We start from the raw sequence: 19378 nt of genomic DNA on the forward strand, positions 1-19378 counted from the left end.
GTGCGAACCAACCCCACTCCACCGCAAGCCAGATTCTCGGAAGGCTCCTTAGGCACAGCCTGTCGTCTCTTGGGGGTGATTGGTGACTATGGAGTAGTGTCGAAAGTTCTATAGTGTCCTTGTGTAGCCGGCCGGCTGCGGAAGTAGTCGAAGCCTGTGGGGGGAGGGAGGGGGGAAGTGGGAGGTGCGTAGTAAGACGTGTTCGCTTTTTGGGGTCTTTTCACGGCCAGTTCAACAAGATGAAGCCTCACAAGGATACCCGTGTGTATTCGGCCTGTGGTAGAGTGATAGAGCACCTGGTCGAAGGCCCAGACAGTACTCTGTAGTGGTAGTACGTCGTGACAGGCGGCAGTGGTGGAATCAAACAGCGAGACAAGCTGGGGTTATAGGTCATAACTCCGTACCTAGGCATCAAATAGGTGAAGCGGTGATGGCTAAGAGGCTGAAGATTGCCTGGAGACGCCTGGAGATGCCTGTCCACGGCTGCGCCGCCCAATCATACTAGTAAGAATAATCGTGGGTGCCGCAGCCTCCCAAATTCGCCCGATCCAAGACACCGACGGGGCTTGGCATCCTTGGAACTGACGCGCCATGATACAGTGCAGTGGGACGACCTCGACGGTTGACAGCTGCGTCGACCTCATCATTCTGATATTCGGCCGAAGAGCCTACATGTACCTTTCTATCTCGCAATTTAATGACTGTAGGCTTCGTGCTCTCTCCTATTCCAACTCGCTTCATCTTGACACTGAGCTGCTGGTCCTACCTTAGCTAGATGGCTGCCTCCTAACCCCCTACCGTCCGTCGACCACCGAAAGAACCTAACCAAGGTCCTTCTCTCGCTACGAATCCCACGTACTTTTTGCACCCAGATGTGGCCGCTTCCAACGCTGGAACAAGGTTGAAGCTACGCACGCACTGTATACCTATCTGCAGGTCTTGATGGAAAGTCATTGACGGGACGCAAGCACTGTTCATCTACCGAGGAACATCGTCTTGGAGCTTTGAGTCTGATAGTCTCGGCCTTCAAAGAGCCCACCAGCACACGCGCCGTCCCTTGATCTTTCATTCATGGCATATCCAAGCCTGACTCTCTTTCCACCGGTCATCTCGGCTAGTGGCGATGCTCTTGGAGTCATCCAGATGGTTATAGCGAGCCATTCTTGGACAAGCTGATGGCCTGTCTTCGGGCGTCTGTACCTACTTTCTACCTGTACCATCAGGTCCCGCGATCGCCTCACCGCAGTGATTCAAAAAAGAATCTCGTGTAGCGATCGCATGTAATTTTTTCCGTCCTGCTCGATGGTACCTCCATGGAAATATCAACAATACCGCACTTTTGCAAACCCAGGCCACTGATCGCATCCGAAATTTGTTCTCGTAGTTATCGTATGTGAAGGGGTATGTTGCAATCGTATGTCCTCACAACTCATATGTACCGCCACATCATTTTGAGTCGAGCTCGTTCCCGAAACCGAAAAGTGCAGCCGAAAGCCGCCCTGTGCCATCTGCTGCAGATGATTCGTAGCGTCAGGGATGAGCCACAGAGGCCAATGCTCGTTCTTTGATGTGCCCGGCTTGAGTCTCGAGCGAACGGGCCATGAGCTTGAAAACTGCATGTTGGGGTTAGTATAGGTTGCCATCCAGGACGATATAATGGCGGCACTCACCTGGCCAAACAGCATCTCTTTCAAGTAGACGTGCTGTTAGCACCAGTATCCTGCTTCCGTGTCCGCCTTCTCGAGCACCTCCAAGGTCGAAACCGCCTCGTGATTCAAGCTTCGCCTCAGCACTGCTCAGGATCTCCGTGATCTTGTGAATCAGTTTCCTATCTTCGTCCTCCAGGAGTAGGATACCAGGCACCTCCATCAGGTTCACTTCATCTCGACCAATGACTCCAAGATACTTCCCTACCCGCTCCTGCACAGTCGCAACCCACTCAGCCAGCACCTGCGCACAGTCAAATGCGCACATGGCTGACTGCGTTGGCAGCTCCCGAGAAGTATGCTCTACAAAGCCGAGGCCCAGTCGGTCGGACATTGACAGCGAATCCGCTGCGTAGAAGCCTGCTTTTCGGAGATACCGCTCGCGCCGCGACTGCTGAGACGTTCCAACTTCCGCTCCGAGGTTTCGAAGGATGTCCGGGTCAGCCTCAGCCTGCGTAGATGATATTGTCTGGCCCTCGCCCTTATCCTCCAGTTTGCTGACCGGAGAAGCATGGCTCTTTGCCCCGGCCGATGTTTCAGAGCCATGACTGGACTCCGGACCCTTGGCAAGTTCTTCGGCCATTGCATCGTAGTCACGCTGCCAGAAGGCTTCCTTCGACCTTCCAAAATTGACAAAGAGGCGCACGTATGCAAGGTCGAGCAAAGGGATACAATCAGCAGACAAAGGGCCTGCCCCAAAAGGATTTGGGCGCTCAAGACTGTGGCTAGGATTGCTCGCCCACGCAGCTTGCCATGCACGGAGTGCTGGTTCAATATGAGCGTGCATTTGTTCGGTCTCGCTGGTGTTCCATTGCCGTCCCAGATGTCGTTGACGAGTTTCCCAAATATAGTTGTGCAAAGCGTTGACCAAGATCAGGCAGCCAAACGTACTGGGCTTGAGCTGTGGCTCATTGGCAGGTCCGTGTGAACCGTGGCCGCTGCTATGCTGCCTCTGCCGCTGAGCAGCCATGAGAAGGTGGGTCAACGAATCGGCGAAGGTGGCACAGCTGGCCTCTGCGGTTGCGGTCCCTCCCAGATTCCGCCACGCCTGAGCTGACTCGGCTGCCCAGAGCTCTTCGTCGCATGGCAAGTTGAGGCGGATCTCGGAATTCGTGAGGGCTGGAGGGTGGTTGTATGCTGTCACCAGCATGCTTGAGAGGATGAAGACAGCATACAGTGTCCGTTTGCGTTCCTCTGTACCTTTCCACTCCAGCCAGTCAGAGTCGTCCGTCTCAATGAGCATGGTATTCCACCCGTTGTGCAGCATTCCAGTCGTATAGTTGCCGGCGGAGGGGCCTTGATGCCCGGCCTCCGATTGCGAAGGCCGCGCAAGTTCGGCACCACGTGCAAGGCTGACCAGGGCTGCACAATGATTGCTCGCCAACTCGGCGGCAGTCTTGTCACCACAATTGTGGCCGTATATCACGTTCAATAACATAGCCTGGACTAGCCAAAGCGGTGTGTCGTCTCTTTCGGTAGAATGTCGTGGGGCAAATTGTGTCTTGGTCATGTTGGATTTGCGCCGTTCTTCCAGGTAGCTGCTGATGAGACGCTTCGCACCTTCAAATAGGCCTTTGGACTGCGAAACCTCGTGTTCGTACAGCGCGCCGATAGCTGCAATCGATAATATGAGACAGCTACCTCCGCCGGCGACGGTTGTTTTGCCGAACTGCGATTGGCTTGATACCAACCGGATAGGAGTTGAATATTCCGGGGATTCGAAGTTGAGAGAAGCAACATGGAGAAACGGAAGGTGAGGATGGAAGTATTTCATGTACGCCGTTACGTACCGCTGAAGGTCGTAGGTGCTCGGGAATGTGCTCGCATTGAACCCTGTCGTGCGAGAGCCAGAGCCAGGAGACAGCCGCGGGTTGGTTGCTGACTGCGAGTACCTCCGCTGTCCGAAGCCGGCATCCTGGGAAAGCCCAGCGATCAGAACGTTCCGAACATGGTCACTCACCAACTCCGAAGACATCGTAGTCACCGAACTTTGATGAAGGCTGCTATCCATGGATGCAGTCGATGAGCTGGAAAGGGGGCCATCCGTCATGAGTGGTAATTGAAACCCGTTGAAGTGCATCCCAGCCTGCATTGCCGACAGGTCTAGGGATCCAAATTCGGGAGGAGTTGGTAGGTTCATGTCCAATGTTGTCCCATGGGGCAACAATGATTTTGGGGAGATGGTCTCGACTGGGCCATGCATCATCTCTGTGAAGTTGGACATCAGATCCATGCTGAGAGGACTGTTCACCATAGGTCCCTGCGTTGTGAGGGTGTTAGGCCACAGAGTATTACTGGAAGCTGCAGTTTGTTGCATTGCTGTAAGGGTTGGGTCGTTTGTGAAATCGTTCATACCCGGCGGGCTGTTGGTACTCATTGCCGAAGGGGAAGAGTCGTCTATTGCATTCTCATTGGCCTGCACAAAGGACATCTGGTTTTCGAACCCTTGTGCTATCCAGTCAAAGCTCGTGTCATCGTCAGCAATAGCATGAGAAGCTGCCATCCCATGTAACATTTGTTGGAAGGATACGGATGAGGGATCCAACCCTAGACCATGTAGGCCGGTCATATGGAGCGCGTGTGGGTTGATAGTATCCCCCTGGTCCGAATCCAAGTTCATACCAAACTCAGCACCAAAGCCCCCAAAAGGTGGCGCTGTACGCAAGCCGCTGGAAAGATCGACGGGAAGCCCCTGGGTGTCTAGCTTGGGAAGATGGAAGTTTTGGCTATTGGCAATTCCACCTCGGTAGGCGTAACCCGAAGGCGAAGACAAGCTGCCCACACTGTTGTGATGATCCTGGCCAGGTGCGAACGTGCGACCTAGGCTTCGAGTCGAGTCACCCAGCATGCCGATGGTAGAAGAGTCCACGTGACTGAGAGTATTTGCCCTGGGCCTCATCGAAGGTGCCCCATTTGCCGTGGAATTCTTGCGCACACGCCCGGTGGCCACTCCAGCAGCACTTTCTCGCCGGCCAGCCCGGGGACGCGAGGACGGAGTGGTGGACGAGTGGAGCTTTTGTTGATGCCTCAGCAGCAGATCCCGCCTGGCAAAGCATCGCGCACATTCTGGACATTGAAATGGTTTCTCCTTCGTATGGGATCGCTCGTGACGTTTCAAGTGCTCCAGACGAGCGAAAGACCGCATGCAGGTGGTACACACGTGTGGGCGGGGTTTGTCCGTTTTGGGAGGAGGGAACCTTGACTTCGATGACTGAATGGGGGCGACGAATTCGCTCGTGGAGGGAGCTGTGCTCTCAGGGGGAACTGGCATAGGTTTAGAGAAAGTAAGAGGATAACGATCTGTGTTAACTTACCCATTCCAGGCTCGTTGACATCCATATTCTCGGCCGAGCCGACTTCAGGCGAAGTTGCGGTCATGACAGCCATATCCGGCCTTGTATCCTTAAAAGCAGCTGCCATCTGCTCAGGAGGCCTTTAAGCTTGCTGACTGTATAGTAAGTCTTGTACAAAGCCCAAGCTCTTCAGTCTTCTCGTCCCGATAATCACGCAGACCACAGGAGACACTGGCACGTTTGATCGGTTAACATATGCTAGATCCTGACAGCTGATTGTCCTATTGATTGGGAGACGTCTCGAGTTCTGAACTCAGCGTGCCATGTACTCGCTGTCGTGCAGCAAGAGAGGGAATCGATCGCGGCTGGCGATGACGGGAGGATGCCGTCGACTGGTAGCGGCACAAATTCACAAATTTCGTAGTGTCACACGGCAACGCCAGAGAACGGAATCTCAGATCGCGGTCCAAGTAAAACTATACAACAAGCCAGAAGGAGAAAGTCGTGAAGTTCAATCGCCAAAGCCCAGATAACATGGACCAGAATTTTCCCTGCGAGCGATATCAGCGTTTGAAGCGAGTATTGAGCTAGGCTAGGCCCATGGACAGATCTGAGGCACCCTCACTTGGGCTATCAATAGACTCACCTAAGAGGTACAGAGGTAAGTATGATACACCAGAGAGACAGATATTCCGGGGAGACTGGCGGAATTTCTGAGAGTATGGTACGGGCAAAGCAGGTCGACCAGCCTTTTCAGAGTTTGGAGGTGGTAGGTGGGATGGGAATTGAGAGTGGTTAGCAGCGGCGTTGCGTCTGCACCGTAACGACGAGCGGTAGGATTGGTAGACTGTCGTGTCAGGCAGGAAACCGTTTGTTATGGAATCGTAGTGGGCTGGACGGTCGCCGCGCCTTTGAAGGACGCCGGTCAAATGCAGGGTCGTTCAGACCGAGGATCGTTGCGTAGTAGTAGGTATGATGGACAAGGTAAGTCTGGGGTAGAAGCTATGCCTGCGGAGGGGTCTTCAAGACAAACGGTTTGCAGGAGAAGACTCGACGTGAGTGGCTCAACTTGGGCCACAAGTTCGTGGGCTTTCCGAGGTTGCAGCACCGGCGGCTGTCTGGTGCGGTAGTGATGAGCGAGCACAGTGTGAAGGAAGCAGGTCTTCTCTTACAAAATGCACCAGTTTCGAGGTCGTGATAGAATGAAATGAGGGATGGAGGGGTGCAGTGCGGTCGACCACTTGAACGTGAATGAATTGAAGCAAGCGTTCGGTTGTAGTGGCGGTGATAGTCGTCGCGGTTGTTCGCTCTCTGGCGGCACCTTTAGGTGGATTCTTGAGGGTCGCCGTCCGCCTCCGGGTGCTGGCTCCAGGCGGATTGGATGGGCAGTGGCAGTGGTAGTGAGTGGATTGATGATAATTGGCGCACCACAGCGGCACAAACCCACAGCGGACTCTTGCCGTTCATTTACCCCAGGCACAAACCCCAGGCAGGCTAAATTGAATCCTGGTCGGCTCCTTATAGGCCTCAAGAGCCCTAAGGACCCCTAAATGTGGGTTAGCGTACGTCGCCTCCCCACCACCAGAGAGTACAGTGACTGCATCCTGCAGCTTCAGCTTCACAATTTCGCAACTCTAGGTGAGCCAGTCCGAGCACTGCCATGCTGGACTGGTGCCGTGCACCGTCCAAATTTTTGCACCGGAGGTACCACCACTAGCAGCATCCGAGTACTTCCAGGAACGGCTATTGAGTGACAGTAGTACTATTGTAGGGTAAGAAATAGTCTCCTCTGTAGGTTAGTTGGTAGGTACGCAGCTCAATTGCAGTTTTCTTTCGTGTCTGCTGAAAGACGAGCAAATGATAATGTATCAATTTGTAACTACGTCTACATCAAGTTCGTCCAGCTCCATAGTACTGATTACTAGTATGACAATATCCAAAAGGCCGCTACGAATAGGTCTCTCGTCGGCCGACGTCTTCATTAGGTAGATAGATGTTGTTCACTGTTGCTGCGTATATCGAGTCGTGAGACTGTGGGAGTTCCATATCCGTGCTCTGGACAATGATGGCAGTGATAGCTGGGTGCCAGTGGTTCGCAGCCCCGATGGGTAGCCGTGGGGCTGGTCATGGTCACAGGACGACTTCCCAGCTCCACAGATCTGAAGTCCAAACTTGTCAGAACACTGCCCACTGAGTGGGGAGCAGATCCCCCAGGCCACAGGGGGTTGGACCCCGAAATCTAACACAACGGACGACATTCCTACCTGCCCATCTAACCTTTCCTGCCAAAATGTCCCCTGCAAGTCAACCTAGGAACCCACCGTAGGTACCTCAAGAGGTAGGTAGGACCCCAGGTTCGGATTCAGCAGGCTCTCAAGCTGAGGTACCTGAGACTTGGGCCCCTAGGCAGCGAGTTCACCTAACCAGGCAGGAACCAAGACAGAAGCAATCAACTCCAAGTGGAGATCCACCACCCAATAAACTTGCTCGCCTGTTGAATTTTTTGCTGCGAATCATCTGCCTTCCCAGCATTTTCCAAACCGTGACGTGACAGCTGAGCTGCGCGAACACGACAGAACAGGAACAGAAACAGAAACAGAACAAAATCCCTTCGCTGGCTGTTGCGAGCCACGTTGATGCTCTGGTCGGTCATCCATCTAGCGGGTTTCCACGGCCCTTGCCAGCGTCCTGCTCGCCTACAAGGTGCCGCCTCTGCCAACCAACGCTCGACTCCGACCCTACCACTTAATCTTCAAAGGTGTCTAGCCACCTAATAGTATACCGCATACAGGATAGACCAAGTGCAAAGCCGCCCTGGTCAAGCAGCTTGACTTTTGGAGAGTAGTCAGGGATTTCCCCAGGTGCTTTCCATGCTCCAGACTGTTCTCAGGCTAACGCAGGTAACCCTCCCTAACGTATGCAGCTCATCTCCGGGGTTCTGAGATCAACGCTCGTGGCCTGTCTCTCTCTGCCTGTCTCCTACCCAAGGTACCTCAAGCAGACTTCCCGTTTCCTTCGGTGGCACATCTAGCTGGGAGTACACCAATGGCAATGATGAGCGCCGAACTGCAGTGGACAGTTTCAATTCCCAGGTCTTGTTCTCGTTCGCATCCACATCCACAACTGTCCTCTCAGCCGGTCGTGCAGATTGAGGAATCGGAGGCCGAGTCCGTCTACAGCTACAACCTCACGATACACTTTCGCAGTGGTCACATCTTTCGAGGGCTGCCCGTCCTTGACCCCGGTGCACGTTAGTCCGAAATGCTCCCTCATGAGTTGCTCCTTCGATGATCCTTGTGCACCCACTGCGGCGGCTCCGTTCCAAATCTTGAAGCTACTCTGCCGTTGGCGGCTGTCACATACTCATCCTTGACCCTGCCTGTCACAAACAACCCGGAGGCGAACTGCGCAGTCATGTCTCCAGGTCCTGCCAACGATCATGCCGCGCTCGAAGAGCTAGAATTCACGCACGAGATGAGATATCAAAAGAGAGCCGAGTATGGTAGCTCATTCTCTCCACACCGTTCACAAAAGTGCTCAGTCAAATTATGTCTTACGGGGATGGATGCCTGTTGACGCCATACGTGCTCAACAAGGTCCGCAACATCCGGCGTCCATAGCTTCCACAGCCACAGCGACCTCCAGGGAAAGGAAGATTATCCGCGCATGCGACATCCAACATAGCTAGCCTGACTTTGACTGGGATCATCTTGCCTTCTTCCACCATCCACCTTCCTGCATCGGGCACTGGAAAGATGGCAAAGCCTTCTGTGTGTACACAAACCATCTCGACTCTGTATGTGAAGAAGAGAAGTCACTCCTGCACCAGTGCACCCCCCCTTGTCAAGAAGTTAGTCCGTGTGTCTGTTCTATTCCTGAAACCGAGTGCAAATCTGGGGTGGTCATGAGACGGCTCGGGGATGGATGTGCTGTAGCCAACACAGACAAGGCGCGGCGCCATTCCCACGATCGGCGGTCTCCAGCCCCAAGGCTAAAGTGACCATGAATGGTCCTCCTTAGCCTAACTCTATCAGGCCTAACAAGTGTCCATCGCTTACGTTGAGTCCTATGTCACTGCTCACTGCACAATCTGCTGGGTAGATGCTCTTACCACGCGGCAGAGAGAAAATGGCCTCGTGTCCTTCCTGGAGAATGCATCAGAAGTTGAGGCAGTCAAACTTCTGCTGGCTGCGGATGTTTTCAAGGACAACACCTTGTCCCATTGTATGACTGCCATAGTATGAGCCTGAGCGTTGTCATACAGGGTCCCGCTCATGGTGAAGGGCCAACATGACTGCTTGATCTTTGGGCGTCCTGACTGGAAGTACTGTCCGGTGAAGAGTCTAGACAGATCCTGGTGGCGGCGTCGTGGCTCTGTACACGAGTCGTACAGTCTCACGACGTGGACATAGCGACCAGTCCTTGGCAAGTGGCCACAGGGACTCGGAGTACTCTGGAGCAAGACCTTAGGAAGATGTACACAAAAGGCCGCCACAAGATTTCAAGGCTCGGCCAATAGCCGTGGCTTGAAACGATCTTTCGATGTGAACACCTGACCCTCCACGTTGGCCTTGGGACTCCACGAGGTACGCTTAACTTTCTGAGCCGTAACGACCAGCGGCATCCGACAACTCAAATTGGCGCCGAACGGAGGCTGGCCTCGCTGTTTAGCTCGATTGTGTCTTGTGTGGCTGATTGGATTGAATGTCCAGCAGGCCACAAACATTGCATGGCCACATAGCTAGGGCGGTCGGGACGGGAAGAAAGGCACTCTGATCCTGGCCGTCAAAGTTCTTCGATCGATGCTCCTCCCTGCATATTCCCCAGGTGCCGGCAACATTCGAAGTTGAGGTCTGTCGTCCGAATGCAATTGGGTGATCATTTCGCCCAGACTCATAGGCAACTACATACACAGTATTGATCCTCCAGACCGGCATGGACCTTTCGCACGCCGTCAACGAAGTCGATGATCAGGCGCATTACATCAGCGGCTGAGGGTCGTTCTTGTGCTTCAAGACCACTGACGGAGCCAAACAAGATACCCTTGAGCATTCCTCGGAGGGTGCGGGCTTCAAGATGACTGGCGACTGATCCGCAGAGTCTAGAGTCTGCCAAAGGCTAGAGGACCACAGATCTGTGGCGAGGGTCAACTGAGGGGCTATTTTGACTGACTCGACCGAGCATCGAGGGATTAGAATTTTTGCAGATCAAGTGGACATCCACGTTCCCAATTGATCATGATGCTTGAGGCAGCTCTTCTGCAGTAACCCCACCCTGTTGTGGCTCCATGAGAACACAATGCACGCAACCAGAAGCTGTGAATCGGACAACGCCCGAGCCTGAGAAGGCGAGTGGAGTCCGCGCTCATAAAGCTGGCAAGTACTTCATTGAACTGCAGTACAGCCCAATGTCCAGCTTTAGCCGATTGCAGCCGCCGTCCTTTGTCCGGGCGTGGTGGAAGTACGAGAATCGGACGCACCTAGCGGCTGAGCCGCTCCCAAGTCTCCGGGTTCGTGATTGGATGTGCGGCATTCCTGAACAGTTTGTCTGCCGTACAAATCGTACAAACGATAAGGCCGGGCATGCGACTTCGCAAGTCCTCCAGGCCTTGGTTCGACGACGACGGTCGTTATGCCAGGCCCAGCCCGCTCTCCTCTCTAAGCATGCATCTGCAGCCATCAGGCTATCCTGGCAGCATTGATGCTGAGCTTAGCCATTGGGAGGAAGCAAGTAAGCCATATGCCCCTGAGAACGAACACACCACACCTCAACGAGGGAACGGTCTCAACGCCGACGTCCAGTGTCCTTGTCGTACAAGTCACGTAATGGCATATCCAAATCGAACGACATTGCAACATGAACGTGCCCTAGGCGAAGCATTTACTCGATCCTCGTGTTCATTTGCGTTGCAATTTGTTGGGAAAACTTCGCGACTTCAAAGTGGGTAGCATTCAGCGTTTCGTAACGCGAGTTTTGTCTCCATCATGCGGCATCATGACATCGTTTTCGCCGGTAAAACAATAGGACCTTCCCTTCCAGGATGACGATGGCATACACCACATGGTGAGTTTGCAACCTTCGCATGCAGTAGAGTAGGTCACGTCGCTGCAGTTTCACACCCTCGATGGATTGTGCCACTAGGTCTGAGGCTCGGGGTCTTAGACGATGCGACACATAACCTGATGCAGCTATAGCTGCGACGATGCAGACCACCCAGATTTTCTCTGCTCAGCCGCTGATACTGGCTCGAATGGTTGGTGGTTGGTGGAACCTCTGCAAGTGAATGCATTCAATATCTTTCGCATCATGAGCGTGGGTCGCGCCGCTGACGGGATGCCCAAGAATGTACTTGCGCACCGGCTCCACAACAGTGTGCTCCCAGGATGCCATGGATCCTGCGAGTCAACCCAAGCCGCGACTAGGCCCGTTGGCTGTCCCAAAAATGTTCAGATCGCCATCGGTTGACCGAACTCAGACAGCGTCCCTTTTTGGCAGTCATTCGCCTCTGATAACTTCCTTCTTACTAAGACAGAGAGTCTAGAGGGCTCAACATAAGCGTAGGCCGACATGGTCCTCGCTCAAACACTCGCATTTTCCAGGTCTGTGATGGGACTTTGTCGCAATGTGTTGATCGTCGATTCTTGCTTTGTGGCGAGGAGGAAAGCGTTGGCACAGGAGATGAGCAGGCGTTCCGATCCTTGAGGGTGTTGCGGTATTCACCGTCTTTCATCTGATCGATTTGTGTCCAAAGCGCTCTCTCAGATTGTCGTTCCGAACAACCCGAATACTCTTTCATACGACAAGCTGTCCCTGGACCGTCCACCGGCAGTCCGTGTTGGCACTCCATACTCCTTTATCAGGCACTGGAAAGGCCTGGCGCTAGGTTTCCAACTCGACCCTCCGGCCATGGCGGTTTCTTCCTTTTTTTCCTGAAGGTCGCCCCATAGATGGAACAGCTTCTCTTTCACTTTCGCAAGCTCACGCGCATTTTCATCACTCCTCAAATCGCAGGCCTCCATGTTGAGGAGGTAGTCGCCGTCAGTGTTGGCAACCAGCAGTTCCATGCGCGCAGGCCGGCCGTCTCGCGATGCCTGCTGCTGCCGAGCATCCTCGACGAGCAGAAAGAAACGCCATTCCCAACTCACATCATTTCCACCACCCTGGTTGAGGTCGATGTCTGAGTCGCGGCCGTTGTCGCCGTCCGATAAGTAATCGTACTCCGAGTATTCTCGAGGTGCAGCAAAGTCGGCGATGTCATCCGGGAAGAAATCCACCACCCTGACGTTCGCCCTGTACCTGCAGTTCTGAAATGGAAGCTTGAAGGTGGTGCCCTGGGCCGTTGTGCGTACCAGGTTATCGTCATCGAGGATGTCTATAACCGTTTTGCAAGGCACATTGACATTTTCACAGCGGACGTTGCCATTCAACTTGGCCACAGACTTCCCAGTGTCGGCCGCAGATCCTTCCGGTCGTTGTCCAGTATCATGCTTTACTTTATTCTCCCTCTTCTTGCGGTTTCTCAGGCGAGCCTTCTTACTCTTTGGCTCGTCTGCTTCCTCGACTTGCCTCTTTTGCACCGCCTGAGCATTCCGTATGAAGCGAATGTTTTCTGCCTTCGCCTTTTCTTCATACTCTCGTTTCCGGATTAGGAGGGATTTCATGTGGTCATCGCTTTGCGCCTCATGCGGCTTCCTCACCTCGACGTTTGATCTGCTGGGATTATCTTTGTCTCCTCGACAGAATCCTTCCAAATTTGACCCGTTCCTGCCCAATTTGATCTGCACGTTGCGCAGGTACACAAAAGTGCCCTCTTTGACATTGGCTCGGGCGTAATTATGGTGAGCATCCCACAGAGTCAGAGTCATGGTCATCCTCCCCCATGGACCAGGCCACTTCTTGTTAGAATCGTCTGTGTAGCCGTAAAGATCACCATCCCGGCCGGCCTCAGGGTCACCGAAGCGAAACTCGTATAGACCCTCGTTTGTCGTGTAGTCAGTCAAACGCAAGTCAGTTTTATAGTCGTCGGAGTAAATGTGTCGCACTTCCCCTAGAAGGTCCGCATATGTTCCAGTCCTGTTGTAAGACACCTCAAGGTCCTTTATCAAGCGGAATTTCTGGCCGCGAGGCGGCGGGTTGCCTCCATTGGTGGACATGATATGCTCACGCTGCAGCGCTGTAGAGGCAAGCACTGGGCGCCATTGACTAGGATCTTCTTGGTCTGCTAGCCATTTCGCATACCGCAACTCGTCTTCGCTGAATATATCAAATTCCCACGGAATGCTGGGATTGTTTTTCCCGGACCATGTAGCACGGCGGTGCATATCCTGCAAATTATCACAGGAGGCCAACGCCGTGGCTGGCAGGACAACCCATTTCGAGCCGCGGTTGGAGATGCCCATGGTCTCGCCGCGATTGATGTTCTTGAAATTGCGGAAGATAACCACGTCTCCTTGGTCGCCGATGACAGGTAGGTTCGAAGGGTTCCCGTTGAAAAGGCGGAAATTCATACCCGACCCATTTTCTCTGTTCCACGTCGCATCGTGCAACTTGAGCGTCGTCATGTAGTCGGTGCCCCTGGATTTCGTCACCTCGAAATAGTCCACGCAGACACCGATGACACTGTAGAATTCGGCATGATCGAAGGCATCGTTTAAGGGGATGCAACCCGTCGGAATAGGGACTGAGTCCATTTCGTCGTCTTCGGGAGATGCTATGCACGGGTATCACGCGCAGCAGAGCGACTTCATCTTCTCCGCACGTTACAGAAATGGTCTCCAGCGTGGTGTACGACGATGGTTGGTGTACAGACAGAGTAGAGAACGCACGGTCGCGCTTAGACGCGTTGATGAGACAATGAACGGCGATACGAGGAGCGAGAGGAACGCGCAGGCACGTGACCTTGCGCCAAGCCTGGTGGCATGCGCCCAAAACTTGAACCCGCCGCTACGACGGTTTGCACTCACTGCAGGTTGAAGTTGAAGTTGAAGTTGCACCTTCATCAATTTGCCCATTTTATCCACCCTGGCGCTCTGTTTATCACTGACAGCCTGCGCAGTCACTCCTCCTCCATTCGCATTTGCAGTCCTTGTCCTATCTAGCATCGCTTAGGGACAAGTTGCACTCTCCACATCGGCCATTTGAGACCAGATTGTGTCTGTTTCCCTGAATCATCTTTCGTCATGGCGGACAGATACATCCCAGAACATCGTCGCACCCAGTTCAAGGCCAAAAACACCTTCAAGCCCGATGAGTTGCGTCGCCGACGTGAGGAACAGCAGGTCGAAATCCGTCGTCAGAAGAGAGAGGAGAATCTAGCCAAACGAAGAGGGGTTCAGCGTGGAAATGGCGAGATCGGAATCGGCGGCCTTACGGAGGCGGACAGCGACGATGAAGCCGGCAACATTGAGAGCGAGGTGAGTCGATCTTTTAACATCCCTATTTCCTCTGTAGCCGCTTCTGACCTTTTCCCATCAGCTCAGCACAGAACTGCCTGAAATGGTCAAGGGGGTTTTCTCAGATCAGATTGACGCCCAGATCCAAGCCACCACCAAATTCCGAAAACTCCTGTCCAAAGAACGCAACCCGCCTATTGAGAAAGTCATCGAAACCGGCGTCGTTAGTCGCTTCGTCGAATTCCTCCGTTCTCCTCACACTCTTGTCCAATTTGAGGCAGCCTGGGCCTTGACAAACATTGCCTCCGGCTCCGCAGCACAGACACAGGTGGTTATTGAGGCCGGTGCAGTGCCCATTTTTGTTGAACTCTTGAGCAGTCATGAACCGGATGTTAGGGAACAGGCGGTCTGGGCTTTGGGTAACATTGCTGGTGACAGCCCGGCTTGCCGCGATTATGTTCTTAGCCAAGGGGCCTTGAAGCCTCTTCTCAACTTGATCGCTGATGGGCGTAAGCTGAGCATGCTCCGTAACGCCACCTGGACTTTGAGCAACTTCTGTCGTGGCAAGACTCCGCAGCCAGACTGGAATACGGTACGTACAGTTCGAGACGTAGTCAGAACGAGTGGTTGGCTAACAGAACGTCTAGATTTCCCCCGCTCTCCCTGTTCTCGCGAAACTTGTGTACATGCTCGACGACGAAGTCCTCATCGATGCGTGCTGGGCCATCTCCTATTTATCCGACGGTTCCAACGACAAGATCCAGGCTGTGATTGATGCCGGCATTCCTCGACGCCTCGTCGAACTTCTCATGCACGCCTCGACGTCCGTCCAAACCCCTGCATTGCGTTCCGTTGGAAACATTGTTACTGGCGATGACGTCCAGACACAAGTGATTATCAACTGTGGTGCATTGCCTGCGCTTCTGTCTCTGCTCAGCTCCCAGAAGGATGGAATTCGCAAGGAAGCATGCTGGACCATCTCCAACATTACTGCTGGCAACAGTACTCAGATCCAGAGTGTCATCGATGCCGGCATCATTCCTCCTCTGATCCATCTGCTGTCTAATGGAGACTTCAAGACCCGTAAGGAAGCGTGCTGGGCCATCTCCAATGCCACCTCTGGGGGTCTCCAGAAGCCGGATCAGATCAGATATCTTGTGTCACAGGGCTGTATCAAGCCGCTCTGCGACCTGCTGGCTTGCCCTGATAATAAGATTATCCAAGTCGCCTTGGACGGTTTGGAGAACATTCTCAAGGTTGGGGAGATGGACAAGGAGGCGGCTGATGCACGCGCCCCTGAGGCCCAGGTCAACCGATATGCTTTGTTCATCGAAGAGGCCGGTGGTATGGAGAAGATCCATGACTGCCAGAACAATGCCAACGAGGAGATCTACATGAAGGCCTACAACATCATTGAGCGGTATTTCTCGGATGAAGAGGATGCTGGCGCTGATATTGAAGAGCTCGCACCACAAGCCAATGCCAGCGGGTTCACACTTGGTGCGAACCAACCTCAAGGCCAGTTCAACTTTGCCAATGGCAATGATTCCATGGATATGTAAATGATCCAGAACCGGCAACCCAACACACCCACCACGGCCACCCATGTTCGCACTCCGACGGGGCACGTCACCAAGCCTTGAAATGATCCCAGGCAACTAAGGGCTACCTGCAACGGTCGGTCAAGCGTTTCCCAGTTGTGAGACATCCACCACCTTGCTTGCAATGTACCACAACACCAGCAATCACCACCACCACCACCACCACCACCATCACTGCCACCACCCTGTCCTTGCAACCCCTTGACCCAGTTTCCGGCACCATATTCACCAGCCATTATCCTGATCGCCACACCATCCACGACCCAAACCAGATGCACCATCATGTATACCCCCAACACATTTCGACATAGCACCTCACCCCCGATCCAGCATGCGATAGAGGTTTTTTTCGGCAGAGAATTTGCAGGCTTCCTTTTCTAGGCTCGTCACGGATGCAGGGAGATGAAGCGCAGATAGGAGGAAGGAGAAAGAAGATAGGGACACGACAAGATCATGAGGAATTAGGCAGGATAGTCTCGTCCGACCAAGTCCTTGAATTGCAGTGAGCCGAAGCCAATGCCGCTGCAAGTGTATGTCGACTGCTTCCTAGTCAAATACGAGCAAGTTCACCCCGTCCGTTTCTATTCTTTTTTCTTTTCTTTTGCCTCGCACTAAGGACACAGTTTTGCATTTGGATCTTTCTGTCCCAATCATTGTGATATGGCTATATTCACTATCTGCTTACTGGTATATGCTCTGTTGCCACCTCTCACCTCCCACCTCCCATTTTCCATATGTAATCCATGCCCCTCTCTCATAACCGTTCGAATCATGACCTCGGAGAACCTGAGTCTCTTGCCGGGGTCAAACTCTCGCTCTACGTGGGTAGCCCCGTAGCCACGTAGCGGCCTCCAGCCCCAAGGTATCCACGTCCCACGATAGGATCTCAGAGCACACCCGGTACAAGTGCCTGGAATAATGTGACGAGTAGGTCCACGCTTGCTAGGGTGGCCGCCTCCAAGAAGATTTGAAATCCATGCACTCGAGCCTGGGAGTCCTGGACCTGTAGTTGATATCTACCTTGGTTATGCGAGGGGTGCACGCCCGCGCCGTAAAAGTCGCTTGTAGTCGACAAGTATATCATCTTGAACAACGATAGTATGTCCCTCGGAGTACCCTATTCGACCCTGCCTTTGAAATTCTCGAGAGGAGCACTTTTGCCCCCTTTGATCCGATTGTTGACAACGATGTTGTAGCGAGAGAAGTAGTGGACAAATTCGACAGGTGAGAGGTTCAGAGGATCAACCTCCTCCTTCTCCATAGCAGCAAGATAGTGTTGCAAATCCGTCAAGAGCATCTCCAAACTCTGCATAGTAAGGTCTTCCCCTTGCTCGTCGTGGGCCAATGTACTAGTAGCCGACTCCTTGATGTTCGCCGACTCCAGTGTATCCCAGAGTTCGCAAGACTTCTCATCTTCATCGTCAACATCAGGATCGAATGGTTCGAAGAGGGCAGGGTCCAGAACGTCAGGGATAAGGGTATCCCCGTCAAGGTCGAGATTGCTGTTGTCATCATTGAGTTGGATGGAAGAGGATGGTCGAGTAGTAGAAGAAGATAATAGTCTGGTCGATGGAACCCAATCCTTTCCTTTGAACCGCTTGTAGATATCCGACTGTTGGTCTTTTGGACCGTTTTGTGTCTTTTCCCATTGTTGGCGATGTTGCCTCAATGCAGACACCGCGTAGCGGACTCGTACTGCCTTCCATTCGTGGTTTCCATCGTTCTCTTTGCCTGGCTTGGGTGAGAGGAAGAAACTGAGAGGTCTTGTCGTCCCCTTATGTGAAGGCAGCGCAAGTAGTAGCATGAATTGTGTATGTCCTCTTCTCCTTTACCAGGAGAGGAGGGGTAAGCTATTTAATCTATCCAGCTACCATGAATCCATGGTAGGCAGGTGGCACCGTGCCTGTAGGGAAGGTGCGCAAGCAGGAAGGCGGTAACACCTTATAAACATCGTCGGAGTTCTGTATCAAGTAGCCGTTGATCGACAGTTTTATATCGGGCCGGGTGAGCTTTCGGTACGCATTGCCCGACTGAACAATCCGTTTGTCAATGGCCGTGGTTGGTAGCTTAGTCTTGTGCTTGCCGAGTGCCTCATCCTCTTGTCCGTTGTAACATCTAGTGGACCGCGGATCGCCATGTCCTAGAGCTCTCGAGGCACCACCGTCTGCTATAGTGATGATGTCCTTCTGGAGTCGAACAAGATCCTTCGCAGCACCTCGGCAAATGTTAGGAGAATAGGATGGGTGGTAGGTATCCAGAATTGTTACCCATATTGCGGATAGTACTCCATATCTGTTCATAACTTGCCGGGCTTGACAGTATCCATATTCCAGCCCTTGGGCGAGTCATGGTGGGAATGAAGGGGTATTCAGGATGTTTCCATCGAAGAGTTCGGTCACCACGGGCTTTGGCCGCTGTAAGGATTTTGTCCAATGTAGCGCCGTCTTTGAACAAGCCATAACGGAGGCCGTGGGCGAGGAGGATTAGGACGAGATCGACGGTCTTGAGGCTTGGTTCTTTGAACGACTCAACCCGTCGAGTCCGGTGATCCCGAGACTTCCTAAGGAGATGATTAGCGACGAAGTAGGAGAGGAAACGTTCCAGACAATACTTACTTCTCCCCCTTCTCGTACTTCAGTGTGACAAGAGCAGAAACAATCTCTGGTATACACTCGCCACCGTCCAGAGTCAACTGGATATCCTCGAGCTTCATGAAGAAGCCTAAACCCGCGTGATGCTTGTCCTGAGAGAGAAAATCTCCAATCCGACAGTTGCTGCAACCATCATCAAGACCGGGAGAACATGAGGGATGGAGACATCAAATCCCGGCCAGCCGTATCGAAAGATATCCTGAAACCAGGAAGCAACGAGTTTTCGCACGATAGTGAAGGTGACGAAAAGACGAGGTCTCCATACTCCTCTGATAAGTCGACCTTGGTTGACCTTCTCATTCAACCAGCTCCATACCTTGCTTCGCATATACGGCGTGAACCCCTAGTTCTCTATTCGTCTGTGAGGTATATGCTGAGGTTGACAATGCCGCCGAGCATAGTGGTCTCGGAGACGATAGTCTTATCGTGGTGTCGCGGAGAGGTATGGATCAGCCTTTCTTCGAGAAACCTAATAAAGGTTTCGGCATCAGGGCCATTGGCAGGCATCTTCCTCTGTCTTGCTGTCCATGTCTTCCATGTATTGATCCATTGCCATATGTTTCAACTTTCTCAAAGGGCTGGCCCCAAGTGTGAAGGCAGCGCAAGCGTGGGCATGACTTGCGTATGGTATTCTCTATCTTTCTACCAGGAAAGAGAAGGTAATAATCCATCTACCCAGTGTCCACAGTATCGTGGCAGTCACGGTGGAGACCTCAGCAAGGCAAGGAAGGTACG

The 19378-nt window shown here is 53.1% G+C and overlaps 4 protein-coding genes across 4 annotated transcripts; 1 reads left to right on the forward strand and 3 right to left on the reverse strand.

Moving 5' to 3' along the window:
• Positions 1-1530: 1530 nt before the first annotated feature.
• A1O1_02953 (zinc finger protein ADR1) lies at positions 1531-5084 on the reverse strand (the record flags this gene model as incomplete). Its single annotated transcript, XM_007723861.1, has 3 exons — positions 1531-1613; positions 1671-4970; positions 5021-5084. The coding sequence occupies 3 exons, from the start codon at positions 5082-5084 to the stop codon at positions 1531-1533; spliced, it is 3447 nt and encodes a 1148-aa protein (XP_007722051.1).
• Positions 5085-11757: 6673 nt separating this feature from the next.
• On the reverse strand, positions 11758-13689 carry A1O1_02954 (uncharacterized protein; the record flags this gene model as incomplete). Its single annotated transcript, XM_007723862.1, has 1 exon — positions 11758-13689. One exon carries the CDS (start codon positions 13687-13689, stop codon positions 11758-11760), a length of 1932 nt encoding a protein of 643 aa, XP_007722052.1.
• A 489-nt stretch (positions 13690-14178) lies between these two features.
• Positions 14179-15953, forward strand: A1O1_02955 (importin subunit alpha-1; the record flags this gene model as incomplete). The annotated part of the gene is made up of 3 exons (XM_007723863.1): positions 14179-14412; positions 14474-14983; positions 15039-15953. 3 exons carry the CDS (start codon positions 14179-14181, stop codon positions 15951-15953), a joined length of 1659 nt encoding a protein of 552 aa, XP_007722053.1.
• A 1156-nt stretch (positions 15954-17109) lies between these two features.
• A1O1_02956 (uncharacterized protein) lies at positions 17110-18705 on the reverse strand (the record flags this gene model as incomplete). The annotated part of the gene is made up of 4 exons (XM_007723864.1): positions 17110-17766; positions 17864-18207; positions 18260-18552; positions 18608-18705. The coding sequence occupies 4 exons, from the start codon at positions 18703-18705 to the stop codon at positions 17110-17112; spliced, it is 1392 nt and encodes a 463-aa protein (XP_007722054.1).
• Positions 18706-19378: the final 673 nt, after the last annotated feature.

Source organism: Capronia coronata (genome assembly GCF_000585585.1).
Source record: "Capronia coronata CBS 617.96 chromosome Unknown acBCG-supercont1.2, whole genome shotgun sequence".
Taxonomy (NCBI): Eukaryota; Fungi; Ascomycota; class Eurotiomycetes; order Chaetothyriales; family Herpotrichiellaceae; genus Capronia; species Capronia coronata.